General features: G+C 42.3%; 1 protein-coding gene across 1 annotated transcript in view; it reads left to right on the top strand.

Annotated features, from left to right (window-relative positions):
- The window catches only part of FAM120C (family with sequence similarity 120C), a gene marked incomplete at its 5' end in the record, with an annotated part of 1,286,378 nt that overhangs the window by 438,418 nt on the left and 833,501 nt on the right, over positions 1-14,459 (top strand). The window contains one exon of the mRNA XM_044079289.1: positions 5,693-5,864. Within this exon, the coding sequence (XP_043935224.1) occupies positions 5,693-5,864 (172 nt within the window). The remainder of the gene's footprint in view (positions 1-5,692; positions 5,865-14,459) is intronic.

Here is a 14,459-nt window from a genome sequence, read left to right as displayed (position 1 = left end):
AACAGGGCAGAACCAAATCTTACCCCTTGTGTCGGGAGGCCCTTCGAGTATGGCAATGGGCGATTTCCTCTCAGCATTTTCTGGTTGCAGCGCACATCCCGGGGAAGTCTAATGTGATAGCGGACAAGCTCAGCAGGGCAATTTTCATGTCCCACGAGTGAAACAAGATGTGGCGGATATGATCTTCCACAGATGAGGCCAGCCATGCTGCGATCTTTTTGCCTCACACCTAAACAACAAATGCAGCAACTACTTTGCCCTAGTTCCCCCACCGGGACAGTCACCCAGAGATGCACTTATCCACAATTGTCCCCCCGGGATTCTTTACGCCTTTCCTCCCTTTCCTCTAATTCAAAAAGTTCTTCAGAAAGCAAAGTTGTTGAGTCGCAAGCTGATCCTCATTGCTCCTTACTGGCCTCGTCAGATTTGGTTCCCGTTCCTTTGGCATTACCTGCAAGAGGAGCCTTGGATTCTGGACCCAGTTCCAGATCTCCTGACACATCAGTCGGGTACTGTTCATCCTTCCAGTCAAACTCTTAAGCTGACAGCTTGGTTTCTCCACTTCCAGTCCTAGCCAGGCATCCGGATATCTCACCTGTGGTTCGACATATTTTAGTCTCTTCTCACAAACCAACTACTAGGAAATTTTACGCTAGTAAATGGAAGAGGTTCTCTTTCTGGGCGGAGCAAAATGACCTTTACAGCACCAGTTTCAAAAATTTTGGACTACCTGGCCAAAACCGTTGAGAAAGGAGCAGCGGCTGCTAAGATTAGAGTTCATCTGGCTGCTATTTCCAATTTTCATATGGGCCTTCTAGGTTCTAACGCTTTGTTCCACAAGCTATGTAGGGCCTTTTTGAAAGATGCTACCCTATTAAGGCCTTCTATCCGAGAACCACTCCATCCTTGGGATTTAAATTTAGTACTAGTGGCTCTAATCCTCCCTCCCTGTGAACCAGCCGCTTCTTGTCCTCTAAAATTTTTATCATGGAAGACCCTCTTCCTGATCGCAATTACATCAGCTAGGCGGGTTTCCGAGTTACAGGCACTTTCCATCTGCCCCCCTTGTATGATTTTTCACAAGGATAGTGAATCTCTTATCAGTAATCCCTCATTTTTAGCAAAAGTCTGTTGAACTCCTTGTATTCTTTCCAAATTATGGCAACGAGGCAGAGTATAAGCTACATCAATTGGAATGTCCACAGACAGTTACGATTTTATCTTCAAAGCACTAAGGACATCAGAAAATAAGATCAGCTGTTTGTATCTTTCTCACAGAGTAAGCAAGGCTCACTAGTTTCCAAAGTGACTTTGTTAAAATGGCTGTCCAGTACTATTACTTATGAGTCTCGCAATGTGTCTGTCCCGGGAAAGGTAAGAGGACACTCTACTAGGTCCTTGGCTAGCTTTTCAAGGCAAGCTCCCATTAGATACTGTTTATGCTGGAACAACATGGTCTACTCCCCATACCTTCATTACTCATTACAAAATGGACATGGCCTCTCGGAACAGGGCATCTTTTGGTTCCACGGTTCTGAAGTCTCTTTTCCAGTGAGCCACCCAGGATTTAGGTGCTGGGGACATTGTCCCAACCAGAAAGAAGGAAGGTGAGATGGACAACATAACATAAAGAAGTTATGTTCTTACCATAACGTTCCATGTTTGTTGTCCTTTATCTCACCTTCTTTCTTGAGTCCCTCCCTCCTTCCCCCATCCTGGATGATTGAGAGGAATTCCCTTGTTTGATTTGCCTGAGTTTCCTTTGCTTTTCAGCTGTTGATGTAGTCCTTGTCACCATTTGTTCTGTTTTTTCGGTACAAGGAAGCAGTATTGTCTGGTTACCTCTTTTATGTGGTAATCTATAGTTCTATCTAGTGGTTAGTTGTCACAAATGAGAGCTGGGTAGCTACAGCTAAGCATGCTGGGATACGGGGCTAGCCTTGAAGCTAGTAAGGACTCTTCGAGCTTTAGACGTGGCCGGGTCTGAGCCGAGATCGGCTCCGAACCCAACCAGAAAGAAGGAAGATGAGATAAAGGACAACAAACATGGAACATTATGGTAAGAACATAACTTCTTTTTTTCTTTATAACAAATGCCTTTTACTCCAACATTACACAAATCACTCAGATGTTTTTCTTATTGAGCACTGCTGCAGTAGCCTTAGCTGTATGGGTTATATCCTGCCAAGGATATAACAGACAGCCAGCTTCCAAACCTTCAGGGCACCTTCCACATACCGAAACTGTCAAGCAGCTTGAGCTGAGCTGACTAAAAGACAAGTTTGGGCTCAAAGCCCTTCAGATATTTACTGCCGCCAAGGAGTACGCTCATCTGAGTCTTTTGAGGATCAATGGTCGGCTTGTGCCTTTCTTTGCTGGGCAAATAAGTTCTTTTTGGGGGGAAACTTCCATTTTCTTAAATTTTGTTAATATTTTATTACTTCCTCTTCAGGAAACTTATTTTAAACCAGTAACATCAATTAGACGAGGTGACAAAAAAAAAAAAAAAAAAAAAAAAAAAAAACAGAATGAACCATACCAATGTCTTAACCAGAAAAACCCAGAATTGCAGAGTCACCTACCACCTATCTCTGGTGGTAATAAAACATGATGTAAAAAAATGTAGGCAGCCTCCAAAAACACAAGACTGAAAGAAGAAACAGTCTTTACTGAATACTAGGTCAAAAATAACTGATTAAGCGCTTTCAGTCCATAAAACTGGAACATCATCAGAATGTACATTGTAACCATATGCTTTTTTTTAAAATTCTTCCCTTAAAGGGACAGTAATGAAAATTCATAGTTCATTAAATGTAGGCATGAGTGTGAAAACTATTAAAATACATTTACCGTTACTTGAGCTCTTGAAATCTTGTACAGTTAAAATTATAAATGATGTGTAATTACTACAAATATACATAATCATCCATGCCAAAATCCATTAAACCACCTCATTTAAAAGCTCATATAACCACCTAGTTTGAGTATAAATAACTATATAAAGAATGAGTATGTACATCCGTAATACAGTCAAAATGAATAAATAAAAATACAAACAATGAAGAATAGAGAATTCACAAATTACAAAAAATAAATATGAAGATACAGAACCTGGCAATTCATATGCTGTATATAGCCCTCAACAAGAGGCATTATGTAACATCCTAGCTCATAATATTTTAACTTAAATGACTGCAGTTTTAAAACTGAGGAGATGGACACTGTGTTATTTAAGCTCTGGGTTGGGTGGCATTTAACCTGAGTTGCCAGACAAGTTCATTAAATTCCATCCTCAGTAACCAATTCCCCCCCCCCCACCCCCACCCTTTAGGCTGTATAGTAACTTTTTCAAGAGTGGCAAATTTAAAACCACAGGATCCCCCACAGCTTAGGAAATGTTTAAATAATGCATTATTGTTGTTCTTCACCCTAATGTCGCAAAGGTGTTGATGGATTCTTGTCCCTTGTTTTCTTTTCCTGTGGCTGTAAATATAAAGCTGATAAAAGGGAAAGAGGGCACTCATAAAATCCCAGTTTTACTCTTTCAAATGCTTTCTCTGCATTAAGACCCATCAACATCAGCAGTATGTTCTTACATTCTGCTTCTCTGTGGATCATCATGGTGTAAAATTGAAATATATATATTTGACATTGATGAGTCTTTACCCTCTTTGGGTAATACATCTACTAGGAATGAATGGAAATTGTTGAAACATAAATGTATACTGCACTACTATAAATGAAAACTGTTACGATGGTTTGTTTTCTTTTCTAATAATCTGTGTAATCTCGTGTTACAGATTAAAGTAAGATGATTTAATAAAGATGTTAAAAATATCTGCAAAGCACCCACACGGACCTCAGTCCACACCTTTTCTAAATGTTGCAAAGTTGAGTAGCCTGTCCATGAGCTGACCAGGTTTTACTACTGCAGTCTCACAGGCATGCTGTAGCCACATCCACCTGAGTGGGATAACTGTTTTTTTCCCTTAATGGTTTATAATGCAAATGTGATCCGTATGATAAACATAGTACGACTGTGGAAATGCATTAATTGTAACAGTAGTTTTAGCGTAAAGTTTACTGCCAAACTAAATGCTTCAACCCACCATTCCCCTATGAGTGCCTCCCACTTTTCTTCCTTGCGTGGCCTGGAGGTGAAGGAGGGCATGTTACCAGAAAGACTTTTAGATGCAAAAGGGGGTATACTGTTCTTTTTTTTATATATATATCGGTTTGACAGCATTGCTAGTTAAAAGTAACACCTTCAATCCCTTTTGGGATCCTAGGGAGTGCCAAAGCCGTAAACCCTTTCATTCCACAAGTTTGTGGACTGACGTCCTCATATCCTTCAGAGTTCTTCAAAATGAGGACTAGGCGTGTCACTTGCCTATCATTTGAACACTTGCTGGTTTCCTTTCTGCTAGTAAATAAATGAAAATGGCAGGAGATGCTGCCTTTTTAGTCCTTGTCCAGGAAATTAGAATGCCAAAGAGGCATCCAGAAGCTATGGAAGTAGACAGTCAGTTGCAGCTAACTTCCATGAGTAGGAAATCATGCTACAGAAAAATTTGCTGTTTAGCAAGTGCTCAGAGAACTGTGCTATTCCACAGGGACAAACTTTTCTACATTCCAGTCCTAAGTTATCTGTGCTAGATTTTATTTGTTCTTAATTATTTTATTAATTTGCCAGCTGTTAGTTTAAGGTAATGTCAGTCCTGGGGAAATGTAGCAGAATTGGTCTTTAGTTTTAAGTCATTAAATTGCCAGAATACATGAAACAAAGCAGATGTTTGGCTTGTTCACCTGCAGGCAAAACAGACAGCTGCATTCATCCTGTAGTTTTGCATCATATGGGTTTGTGTACTGCTTCAGTTTTTGTCAGGAGACTGGAAAAGAATGCCAATATCAAGTAAACATTCACAGTACTATTGTATTGATATTTTAGCTTGTTTTAGCTAAGATGATGTTATATGATGTAAATGGCATGTATTTGTAGTACAGCATTTTTTTTTAATAAAGGAGAAGGGGAGGCCTGTTTAGGAAGCATTCTGTTTTAATGTGGTTCTGTCCCCCACCCCAGAACTACTACTAGTTGGTGCTATGTGTAATATTTGGAGATGCTGAGCCTACTGCTCTGTATTCATTTGCTCTATAATGCAAGTGCTTCTGACTTGCAATTTCTGTAGTCGCATTGTCTGCGGTCACCCGAAAAAGCTTGTGAAGAATTTACTTTGTATACTTACTATAACAACAGATCTTTGAGAAATTTTCACCAAGTCTGTTTTTCTTTCCAGTTTTAGTTTTCTTGTAGACTTATGCTCTTTCTTGTCTAGTTTTGTGCGTCATTATATTTTGACTATTCTGGCATCTTACTTGTTGAAATCTGCTGTTTGTACTGTTGAGAATGAAAAAATTGTGGGAATTGGCACTTTATTTAACCCAATGGTAATGTCTTTGGCATAGCAAATGTGTCTTTCCTCATAACATTTATTTGCATGTAAACATTGATAAGTTTTGATTAGGTGGAACCTTTAATGATCTGCATGATTTTGCACATGGATCCATTTTGTGGGAGCTAGTTAAGAGATAATGTGTTACATTCAGTACATTGCTTTGCTGTATGTTTGCAGTAATGTTCAAATGACCAAGCACTGTTGAATTTTATTTGCTGCCTTATATGTGTCTTCAGGGTGAGATCAAACTACCAGTGTGTATTGAGGATGAATGCTCAGCTGAACTTCCACCTGCTGCCATCTTGTTCCGTCCAGCTCGACAGTATGTCTATGGGGTTCTTTTCAGCCTTGCTGAGACTCAGAGGAGGCTGGAACGTCTGGCATTACGAAGGCGGGTACCTGTGGAAGGTGAGAGATCAACAAAATAATAGAACTGACACCAGTGAGACAAATACTCATCAGTGAATCAGTAATTGACAGCATAATCTAAGCTTTATACATATTAGTATGTTTTAACGTAGATAAACTAATTTTATAGTACAACACAAACTAGGCAGATCATATACAAGTTAAAGATGATAGAGACAATCAGATGCTGCAGGAGTAGTATTTTTGATAGCTGTTTACATGTTCACAGAATATCTGTGGTAAGCTGCTTGTAAAGAATCTGGCTAACCACTAACAAAATTAGAGAGTGGGTGATATGGTAGAAATAATTACTAACAAAGTAGTTTCTATATTAATTTAGGATAATGAGAGCAAACCTTATGGACTCCATTAAATTGGAAAGCTTAGGACACAAGACAGGGTCCTTGTCTATTTACACACATTATTTTTTTTTGTATTTTTTAACAAATTGTCATATTTTATTGCATGTTTCACCCACGCACACATTTTATAAATCAGCAATGTAATTGGATAACATGACCAATAGCGTGTCAGTAACGTCTAACATCCTTTTAATAGCCCATAACAATATACCTTATCGTGCTGTTTCCTGAAAGAAACAAGTACTTCCATTTTCATTTCTGTAGCATTCATTTCCTCGCTGTCATGCTGATTATACCTCACATGTGTTACTTAAGATGCTTGCGATTCTGTTGCACTGGTGGCATACTGAGTGTAGTGGAATATTGCTGTTCCAGGCAAAAAAAAAATTCTCTGCTACTTTTCAGAGGCTGTTGCAGTACTCCTGTTTTGTTTTTTGGTGTTTTTAACCCTTTATTTAATTATCACTAAAATATAAGCAAACATACATTCATGTAAAAGAAAACAAGCCATATTAACACATTCCCAGTTGCAGACATTGTACATCACATATATTCTTTTGTATATTTATCATAAATTCAACATTACATAAATTGATCAATTTCTGCATTCCCCTTAAACCACACTCTTCCTCCAAAACATTATTCTGCAGGTATTGTTCACAATTTAACATTTTTCTTTTTCCTTACTGTGTCTAGACAATTAAGATCCTGTATCACAACTCAAAAAAAGTATTTCCTTAGATACATCCATTTGCTTACCCACAATTTCTGACAGAGTACTCCTTGAGTTTTTAACATCTGCCAACTCATTAATCTTCCAAATTATATGATCTGATGTTGTCAGTCTTCATTTTTCCTTGACCTTTGGGACATGGTTCCAATCCTCAGAACCGACTCGGCCATTACACAGCTGTCACAAGCCGAAAACCCTCGAGCTAAGACTCTACCCACAACACCCCTCTCCAGATGACCTCAGATCTCATTTGCTGCTCTTGCCGCAAGACATGTCAGCCAGTTTCTTTTGCAGCCAAGTAAAAATTTTTCTAGTTTTTCCTTGATATTCCAGTTCAGTCTCACATTTATTAGATATCTATAGAAATTTATATATACACATGTGTGTGTGTGTATGTGTGTGTGTGTGTATATATATATATATATATATATATATATATATATATATATATATATATATATATATATATATATATATATTCCTTCTGTACTTCTTTTCTTTCCACATTTCATTGTCAAGTGAGTGTGATTCCCTTTTACCATACGGTATTGCTTTTCTACCATCGTTGGTAATACCTCTCTCTTTCTTTCTTTACTTTTTTTTAGGTAACTTTGGCCTACCATTCTTGGTAGTTTTCCTTTCCTTGTGTGAGTGCTGCCTGTTGAACTCACGTGTTTTTGTGACTATCAACATAGCGGATAAATCAAAAGGTACTACTGGCTTTAAACAGTGCCAGGATTGTGGACAGAAGACGCCCAGTTCCAACGGGCATTCTTCCTCTGTGTATTGTTTTGGCCCAACTCATCTCCAGCAAGACTGTTCTATTTGCCAGGCTTTCAGTAACCGGGCCTTAGTCGAAAGAAAAAAATTAATATTGAAAGGTGTAATTAAGTCTTCTTTCGAGGAGGCTCTATCCAAGACTGACATGTCCCCTTCTAAATCAGATCTTGGACTTAAGAAAAGCTACTCGGTGCCAATATCTCCTTTGGCTCCAGCAGCAAAAAAGCCTAAACCTTCTGCTCCCACCACTTCAGCGGAACCAAAGGCTAAAGTTCAGAAACTCTTAGAACTGACTGCTTCAACACTGCCTACTATTGCTCCACAGATACATCTTCAGCTCCTCTGTCACCTACTATGTTTCCATAATTGTTGGAACCTCCACTGGTGCTGAAAATGGACATGATTACCATACCCAGGACAAGGTATTCACCCTTTATCGACCCCTTTGTGAGACAGCTTCTGACTCCCTTTCTTGACAGAACTTAATCCCCCTCAGGCTTATCTGTTCAGCCCTCCAGGAGTCTAACTGAAGTGTATGTCATGAGGTTGGTGGATCAACTCCTAGTGAACGGGGGTGTTTCTTCCCAGACCCCTGTCTCTTCTGGAGTTGGGGTTTCTCCCAGGACTCTACCAAATCTTCCTCCTGTAACCTCCTCTGAGGGCTTAGAGCTTCTGACTCCAATCCCTCTGGTTCCAGCTGCTCTGGGGCCGACAGCTTTTTCCCCTTCAGTTCCAGGATCTGCCTTGACTTCCTCAATTCCTTTGGAACCGAAGGACTGCCGGTGCCGTAGCCCTGCTGTCAGGCCGAGGATTCTGGATCACCTCCAGATTTTTATTTGGAGCCATCTTTGACTCTCAGCATCTCAGCTGACATGATCTCTACCTCAGCTCCTGTTTTGAGGGTAGGTTTCTCAGGACAGGATGTGACCTCGGTTCCAAAGTTGTCCTTCTGGACTCCCATTCCTCTTTGGGAGGGCCTGCCTTCCAGGTAATGGAGAAGACATTGGTATCTGCATGCTCTCAGCTTGCCCTTTTTGTGTTGGAGTTATGTCCCAAGATTCTCTCTTGCCCAGGGCTGACACAAACCTCCACTCCCAGACAAGCAAGCATCTAAGCTGCAAGATACCCTTGTACAGGGCCCCTCTTCTTCCAGGTCCTTCTCAGAGGTTCAAACTGAGGAGCCACCCAGGAAGAAGAAAACACTTAGATTCCCCTGAGGAATCTGTCACAGAAGACACAGATTTCGAGGATGGGGAGGGTCCCCTCCCCCGGTCACCCCCAGAAGACGTCTCCTTCGGAGACATTGTACAAATTCTTAAACAAAGGGGTAACTGGAAGCCCAAAGACCCTACGTCTGAGGATTCGATGTACTTGCAGGCTTTTGGTGCTCGCTCATCTACTTCTTGGGTGACCACTCGCACTGATGATCTTATTAAATTGATTGCGCAGCAGGCTTGGAAGGCTTCTGACTCCGTAGAGCCAATTCCCCAGAGACCAGATAAAATACTCTCGGCTGTAGAGGACCATCAGCATTGAGCTAAGGGGTTAGCAGTAGTTGCTATAGTGGTGGCAGCGGTGGCCACTAAAAAGGAACTAGCTGATGAGAGTTGTACTGTTCATTCCCCTAATTGAGAGTCTAGGACGATGGACAGATTCTGAAAGTGGGTGTACACTTAATTGACCTACGCTTTAAGGACTTTGAATTGTATGGCACATTTCATTAGGCTGTAGAAGGATCTGATGAAGGAGTTATCAGATACCCTAGCAAGAACTGTGTCTGAGGAGATCCAGGCCAAAATGGCCTCCCAGCTAGCCACCCTAGAGTCTATTTCTAACTCGTCCATGAGGCTCATTGCACATGCAGCCAAAGGAACAACTAGGGCAGTGGGTTCAGGTGTTGCCTTAGGGCGTCACACCTTGATGTGCTTGTGTGAGTTTGCATAGCCATTTGTCTTCCTTCGTCATTGCTGCTTTTGACGGATCTTCCTTATTTGGCCCCAAAGTCAAAGAAACTCCAGCCAGGTGCGAGAAAGATGGAAAGAACCTATCTGAAGTGGGCATACATTTTTCTCCTTCCCAACTATCCTAGTCTAGGAATCAGAGAAGCAGGAAGATGTTGTTCAAAAACTCCCAAGGGCCTTTTGAGGACACACATGGCGGTGGCTCCCTTGGGACAGAGGGGGGAGCTCTAATGCAAGATGACAACTTTGCGGCAGACGTGCCCTCAAAATCAGGGTTCCAGAGATTCTTTCCCTAGACAATCCCTACCAGCCCTCCTGAAAGGGGGCCTCAATTGCTTACCTCTAGAAGTAGTCGGGGGAAGATTTTCTCTGCACCCAAGAGCCTGGCGGCAAATAACTTTGGATACTTGGATGCAGGGGATCATTGCCTTCGTTCTTTTTCCAAGATCAAAATGAAGACTCCCCGATGTTCCACGTAATCACAGGGATCAAGCAACATTAGAGATTCAAAAGCTGCTAGAAAAAAAGAGTCATCCAAGAAGTACAACTAGACCAGATAGGATCCGGATTTTACTCAAGGTTGTTTTTGGTACCAAAAAAGACAGGGAACTTGAGACCTATTTTTGATCTTGGCCTTCTAAACAAATCTGTTCAGCAAGCTAAATTCCGGATGGTCACGATTCAGTCTATACTTCCCTTTCTAGAGGAAAACGACTAGATGTGCTCTATAGATCTCAGGAAATGTATTACCACATAAAAATGAACAAATGCTCCAGAAGGTTCCTCCGCTTTCGGCTAGGAGCCATTCATTTTCAGTTTAGAGCACTGCCCTTTGGCCTCACCACAGCCCATAGGCTGTTCACCAAATGACTGGCAGCAGTAATGGGGTCACATGAGACTTCACTGATTCTGGTTGTTTCCATATCTAGACAACTGGCTCATCACCGCTCCCACCAGGCATCTACCGCTTCAAGCAGCAGACTTCATTCTGCACCTGTTCGCTCTTCTGGGCATTACAGTAAATCGGTCAAAATCTCAGCTAAGTCCCACTCAAAATCTAGAGTTCATAGGAGCTCATCTGAATATCATCTTTTGTGTAGCTTCCCTTCCGCTTCACTTGAAATCCCAAGTATAAGCTAGTCTCTCCAAAGACAAGGCTCTTGCACTTCTAGTTCTTCAAGCTTTAGGGTCCATGGCAATGACCATTACCTTAGTTCCACTAGCAAAATTTCACATGTGGTGCTGCAATGGCTTCTAGCTTCCCAATGGTCCATTCTAACCTATCCAGTGACGCATCCAGTTTTAATCACCAGGTGTTGCAAGAAGGATTTATCCTGGTGGATGGAAACTGAGGAAATTCTTTTAGGCCGTCCCTTTGTTCCACCTCAACCCAAAGTCATAGTGATCACACTTACTTCCCAGATGGGGTGGGTGGGGCATTATCTGGGAAGAACAGTCCAAGGCACTTGGTCCCCGGTAGAGGCAAATCTGCATATCAATTTTTTCTGGAACTGAGGGCAGTGCTGATGTTCTTCATGTTTCACTGTTGCAGTCATTACACTTGGGTGTTAACTGCCTCCAGGTAGCCCTCAGTCGGCCCGAATACCAGAGACTTAGTATTTCTGCTGACATCGGGGGTATAAAAGCAGGCAGCCGACACCATTACACCAGTCTTTCTTGCCAAGGAGCCCAAAGCAGAAGCAGTTTCCAAGTGCCGCTCGGCTGCTACCTGAATTTTCATTTGCGAGTTGAATAATCCTGAAGTTTCTAAAGATAAGTACCCTGTTGGGGATCCTTTTTTCTTGCTCTAACCGATGTCAGAAAAGTTAACAATTGTCTTGCCTGTGGAAAGCAAATACCACACAGATTTTCATTCTTACTGCATCACTTGTTTAGACCCAGACCACGACGTACATTGCTCTCAGTTTTGTGCCTTGTTCAATGCCCGAACCATTTGTCGTTGGGCTGTCCTTGTCACTAAATTCTTTCATTCTCGATCTCCATATTCCGAAATGGCTTTGGTAAGCCATCCAACTACTGATATTCTGAAAAAACGTAAGGGTAAAGACAGAGACAGACCGCATAGGTCCAAAGCTGCTGATGACACTTCGGTAAGATAGTCGCCAGTTCGCCGGTACTCAGTGAGGTGCTTTTGCAGCCCCTGATGCCCACTTTATTGAATTCGCAGGCCTCTACCGAGACCCAGACTCTTTGACTATGGAACCTGCGAATGTCTCTACCTTGGATGGGTCCAGAGTCGCTGTGCAGGCACCGGCTTCTGAGGCAGTCCTTCATTCAACCGATGTTCGACTCAAACCGACAACTTTTTTTTCTAAAAGTACAGATTTTCTTAGGCCTACAGTACGCGCTACACCTAGAAATACGACAACCAAAGTGCATGCACCTACTCCCATGCCACAACAACAAATGTGTAGAATGGCAGAAGACCTTATTACACTGATAGGGGAAGTCAGCCTTCCCCTGCTAAGAGGAAAAGAGACCAGTCCCATGCAGCTTCAACAGACCAGGAGTCCGATGACTCTGAGGTATCTGATTATGAAGACATACCCTTATCTGCTTATGACGATTCAGATGCATAGGAATCCATTCCCTCTGCCTCCCCTCCAGAGGATTTTTTTTTTGGTGAAACCTTGCATACTTTAAGAGAGCATTTCCACTGGGAATGCCAAGACTATCCTCATTCCAAAAAGAGACTCAGAGAATTCCTAGATTTACCACAGCACAGGCCTTTAGCAATACCTCCTGTCCTGGAAATTGTTGTTGATGTTTTTTATGGAATTCAGTGTTGCACCTGATGCTTTACCTCCTCTCCTAGGAAACCAGACAGGTACTACAGAGTACCTGACACTCACAAATTTCTTTTCAAGAATCCTACTGCTGACGCAGAGATCATTTCCCAGGGGCCTAAAGGTATCGAGGCAACTACAGCCAACACTCTTCGGACAGGGATTCCAGAGCTTTGGACAGATTGGGTAAGAAGGTATATACCTCTGCAACTCTTGCTATTAGGGTATTGAATTGTAAGTTTCACATGCTGAAGTACCAGCACCATTTTATGAAACTTATTAAACAAACAGTGACTACCTTTACAGACTGTGCAGGAAATAAAGAATTGCAGGAGCTTATGCATTCTGCAAGCCAAGTCAGCAACCATACTTTGCAGTGTGGCTTTGATGCCCTTGAAGCATCTTGCCGGGCAGCAATCACTGGTTCTGTACTGAGAAGACATGCTTGGCTCAAGGAGCAGACTTTGCCAGACCATGTCAAATCAAAGTTACTAGATGCTCCTTTGAACAAGGACAGTTTGTTTGGCACCAAAGCAGAAAAGGTTCTTAAAAGATGGAAGAAAAAGCTAAATCTATGCAGACTGTTAAAGAATTCTTTCAAGTGCAACCCCCTAGATTCAGTAGGTATTGCCCTTACAAACACTGGTCCTTTCCAGCCCCCTCCAAGCCATCTTAAGCCAGACCCAGAGGAAACAGACTACTGTCTCAGGGTATGCAGAGATCTAAGCAATGGAGTGCCGCCACCTCCAAAGCAGGGAGTAGTAAGCCACCTCCGTAGGGAAAAATCTCACAATGACTTCTCTACTCCACTCCACATCCCTGCCCAATTGTTGGTGCCCCTAGGAGGAAAACTTGCCCTTCATGCAAAAAACTGGATGTCCATCACACAAGACCAATGGGTCTTCAACTTTGTATCCCAGGGGTACAAATTTTACTTCCACTCACTGCCAACCCTAAGAGGGTTCCCAGATCTTCCTCCAAACCAGTGGGCAGAGGCTCAAAGCCAAGTTCTTTCCCTGCTGTCCATCAGAGCTATTCAGCCAGTTCCAGTAGAACACATAGGTCAAGGATTATATTCCAGACTCTTCCTGGTACCCAGAAAAGAGGGCTCTTTGTGCCCAATCCTGGATCTTTCAAATGTTCTTCATGTTTCACTGTTGCAGTCATTACATTTGGGTAATCTGCTGGCAGGTTGCCGTAAGTCGGCCTGATTAACAAAGTCTTGGGTCCTGCGTCGGTTGCTGTCCCTTCTTCCGTGACGTCAGGTCGTCAGGGGTATAAAACATGCAGCTGATGCCATTACATCAGTCTTTCTTGCTGTGCAGTGCCCGAAGCAGTTCGCAAGTGCCGGTCGGCCGACTCCTGAAATTTTCGTTTTCGAGTTTCAGAACCGAAGTCTTCAGCTTAAAGCTAACTACCCCGTTGGAGAAACTTTTTCTTGCTCCTTACCGATGTCAGTAAAAGTTAATAATTGCATTACTTGTGGAAAGCAAATAACTCATAAAGATTTTCATTTGTACTGTATTCCTTGCCTAGGCCCTGACCACAACGTACCTTGCTGTTGGTTTTGTGCTTTATTTAATCAGCGTACTATTCGTCTTCGGTGCATTTTTGCCTCTAAATATTTCGGTTCTTGGTTTAATTATCCAGAAATGACATCGGTTAGCCATCTGACTACCGGGATTCTGAAAAAAATGCAAAGATAAAGACAGAGACAGGCCGTCGAGGTCCAAAACTGTCAACGACGCTTCTCCTAAGCCAGTGGCCAGTTCGCCGGTACTCCGTGAGGTGCTTTCGCAGCCCCTGATACTCTCTACTTCTGACTCGCAGGCCTCTACTGAGACCCATTCGGTGTCTAGTATGCTGCGAGATGCTTCACCTATGGAACCCGCGGATGTCTCTACCTTAGATAGATCCAGAGCCGCTGTGCAGGCACCAGCTTTTGAGGGTGT

Source organism: Protopterus annectens, chromosome 8.part0 (assembly GCF_019279795.1).
Source record: "Protopterus annectens isolate FY-2018-M chromosome 8.part0, PAN1.0, whole genome shotgun sequence".
Taxonomy (NCBI): Eukaryota; Metazoa; Chordata; order Ceratodontiformes; family Protopteridae; genus Protopterus; species Protopterus annectens.
The sequence above is the reverse complement of the archived record's forward strand: the minus strand, read 5'-3'. Positions and strand labels throughout refer to the sequence as shown.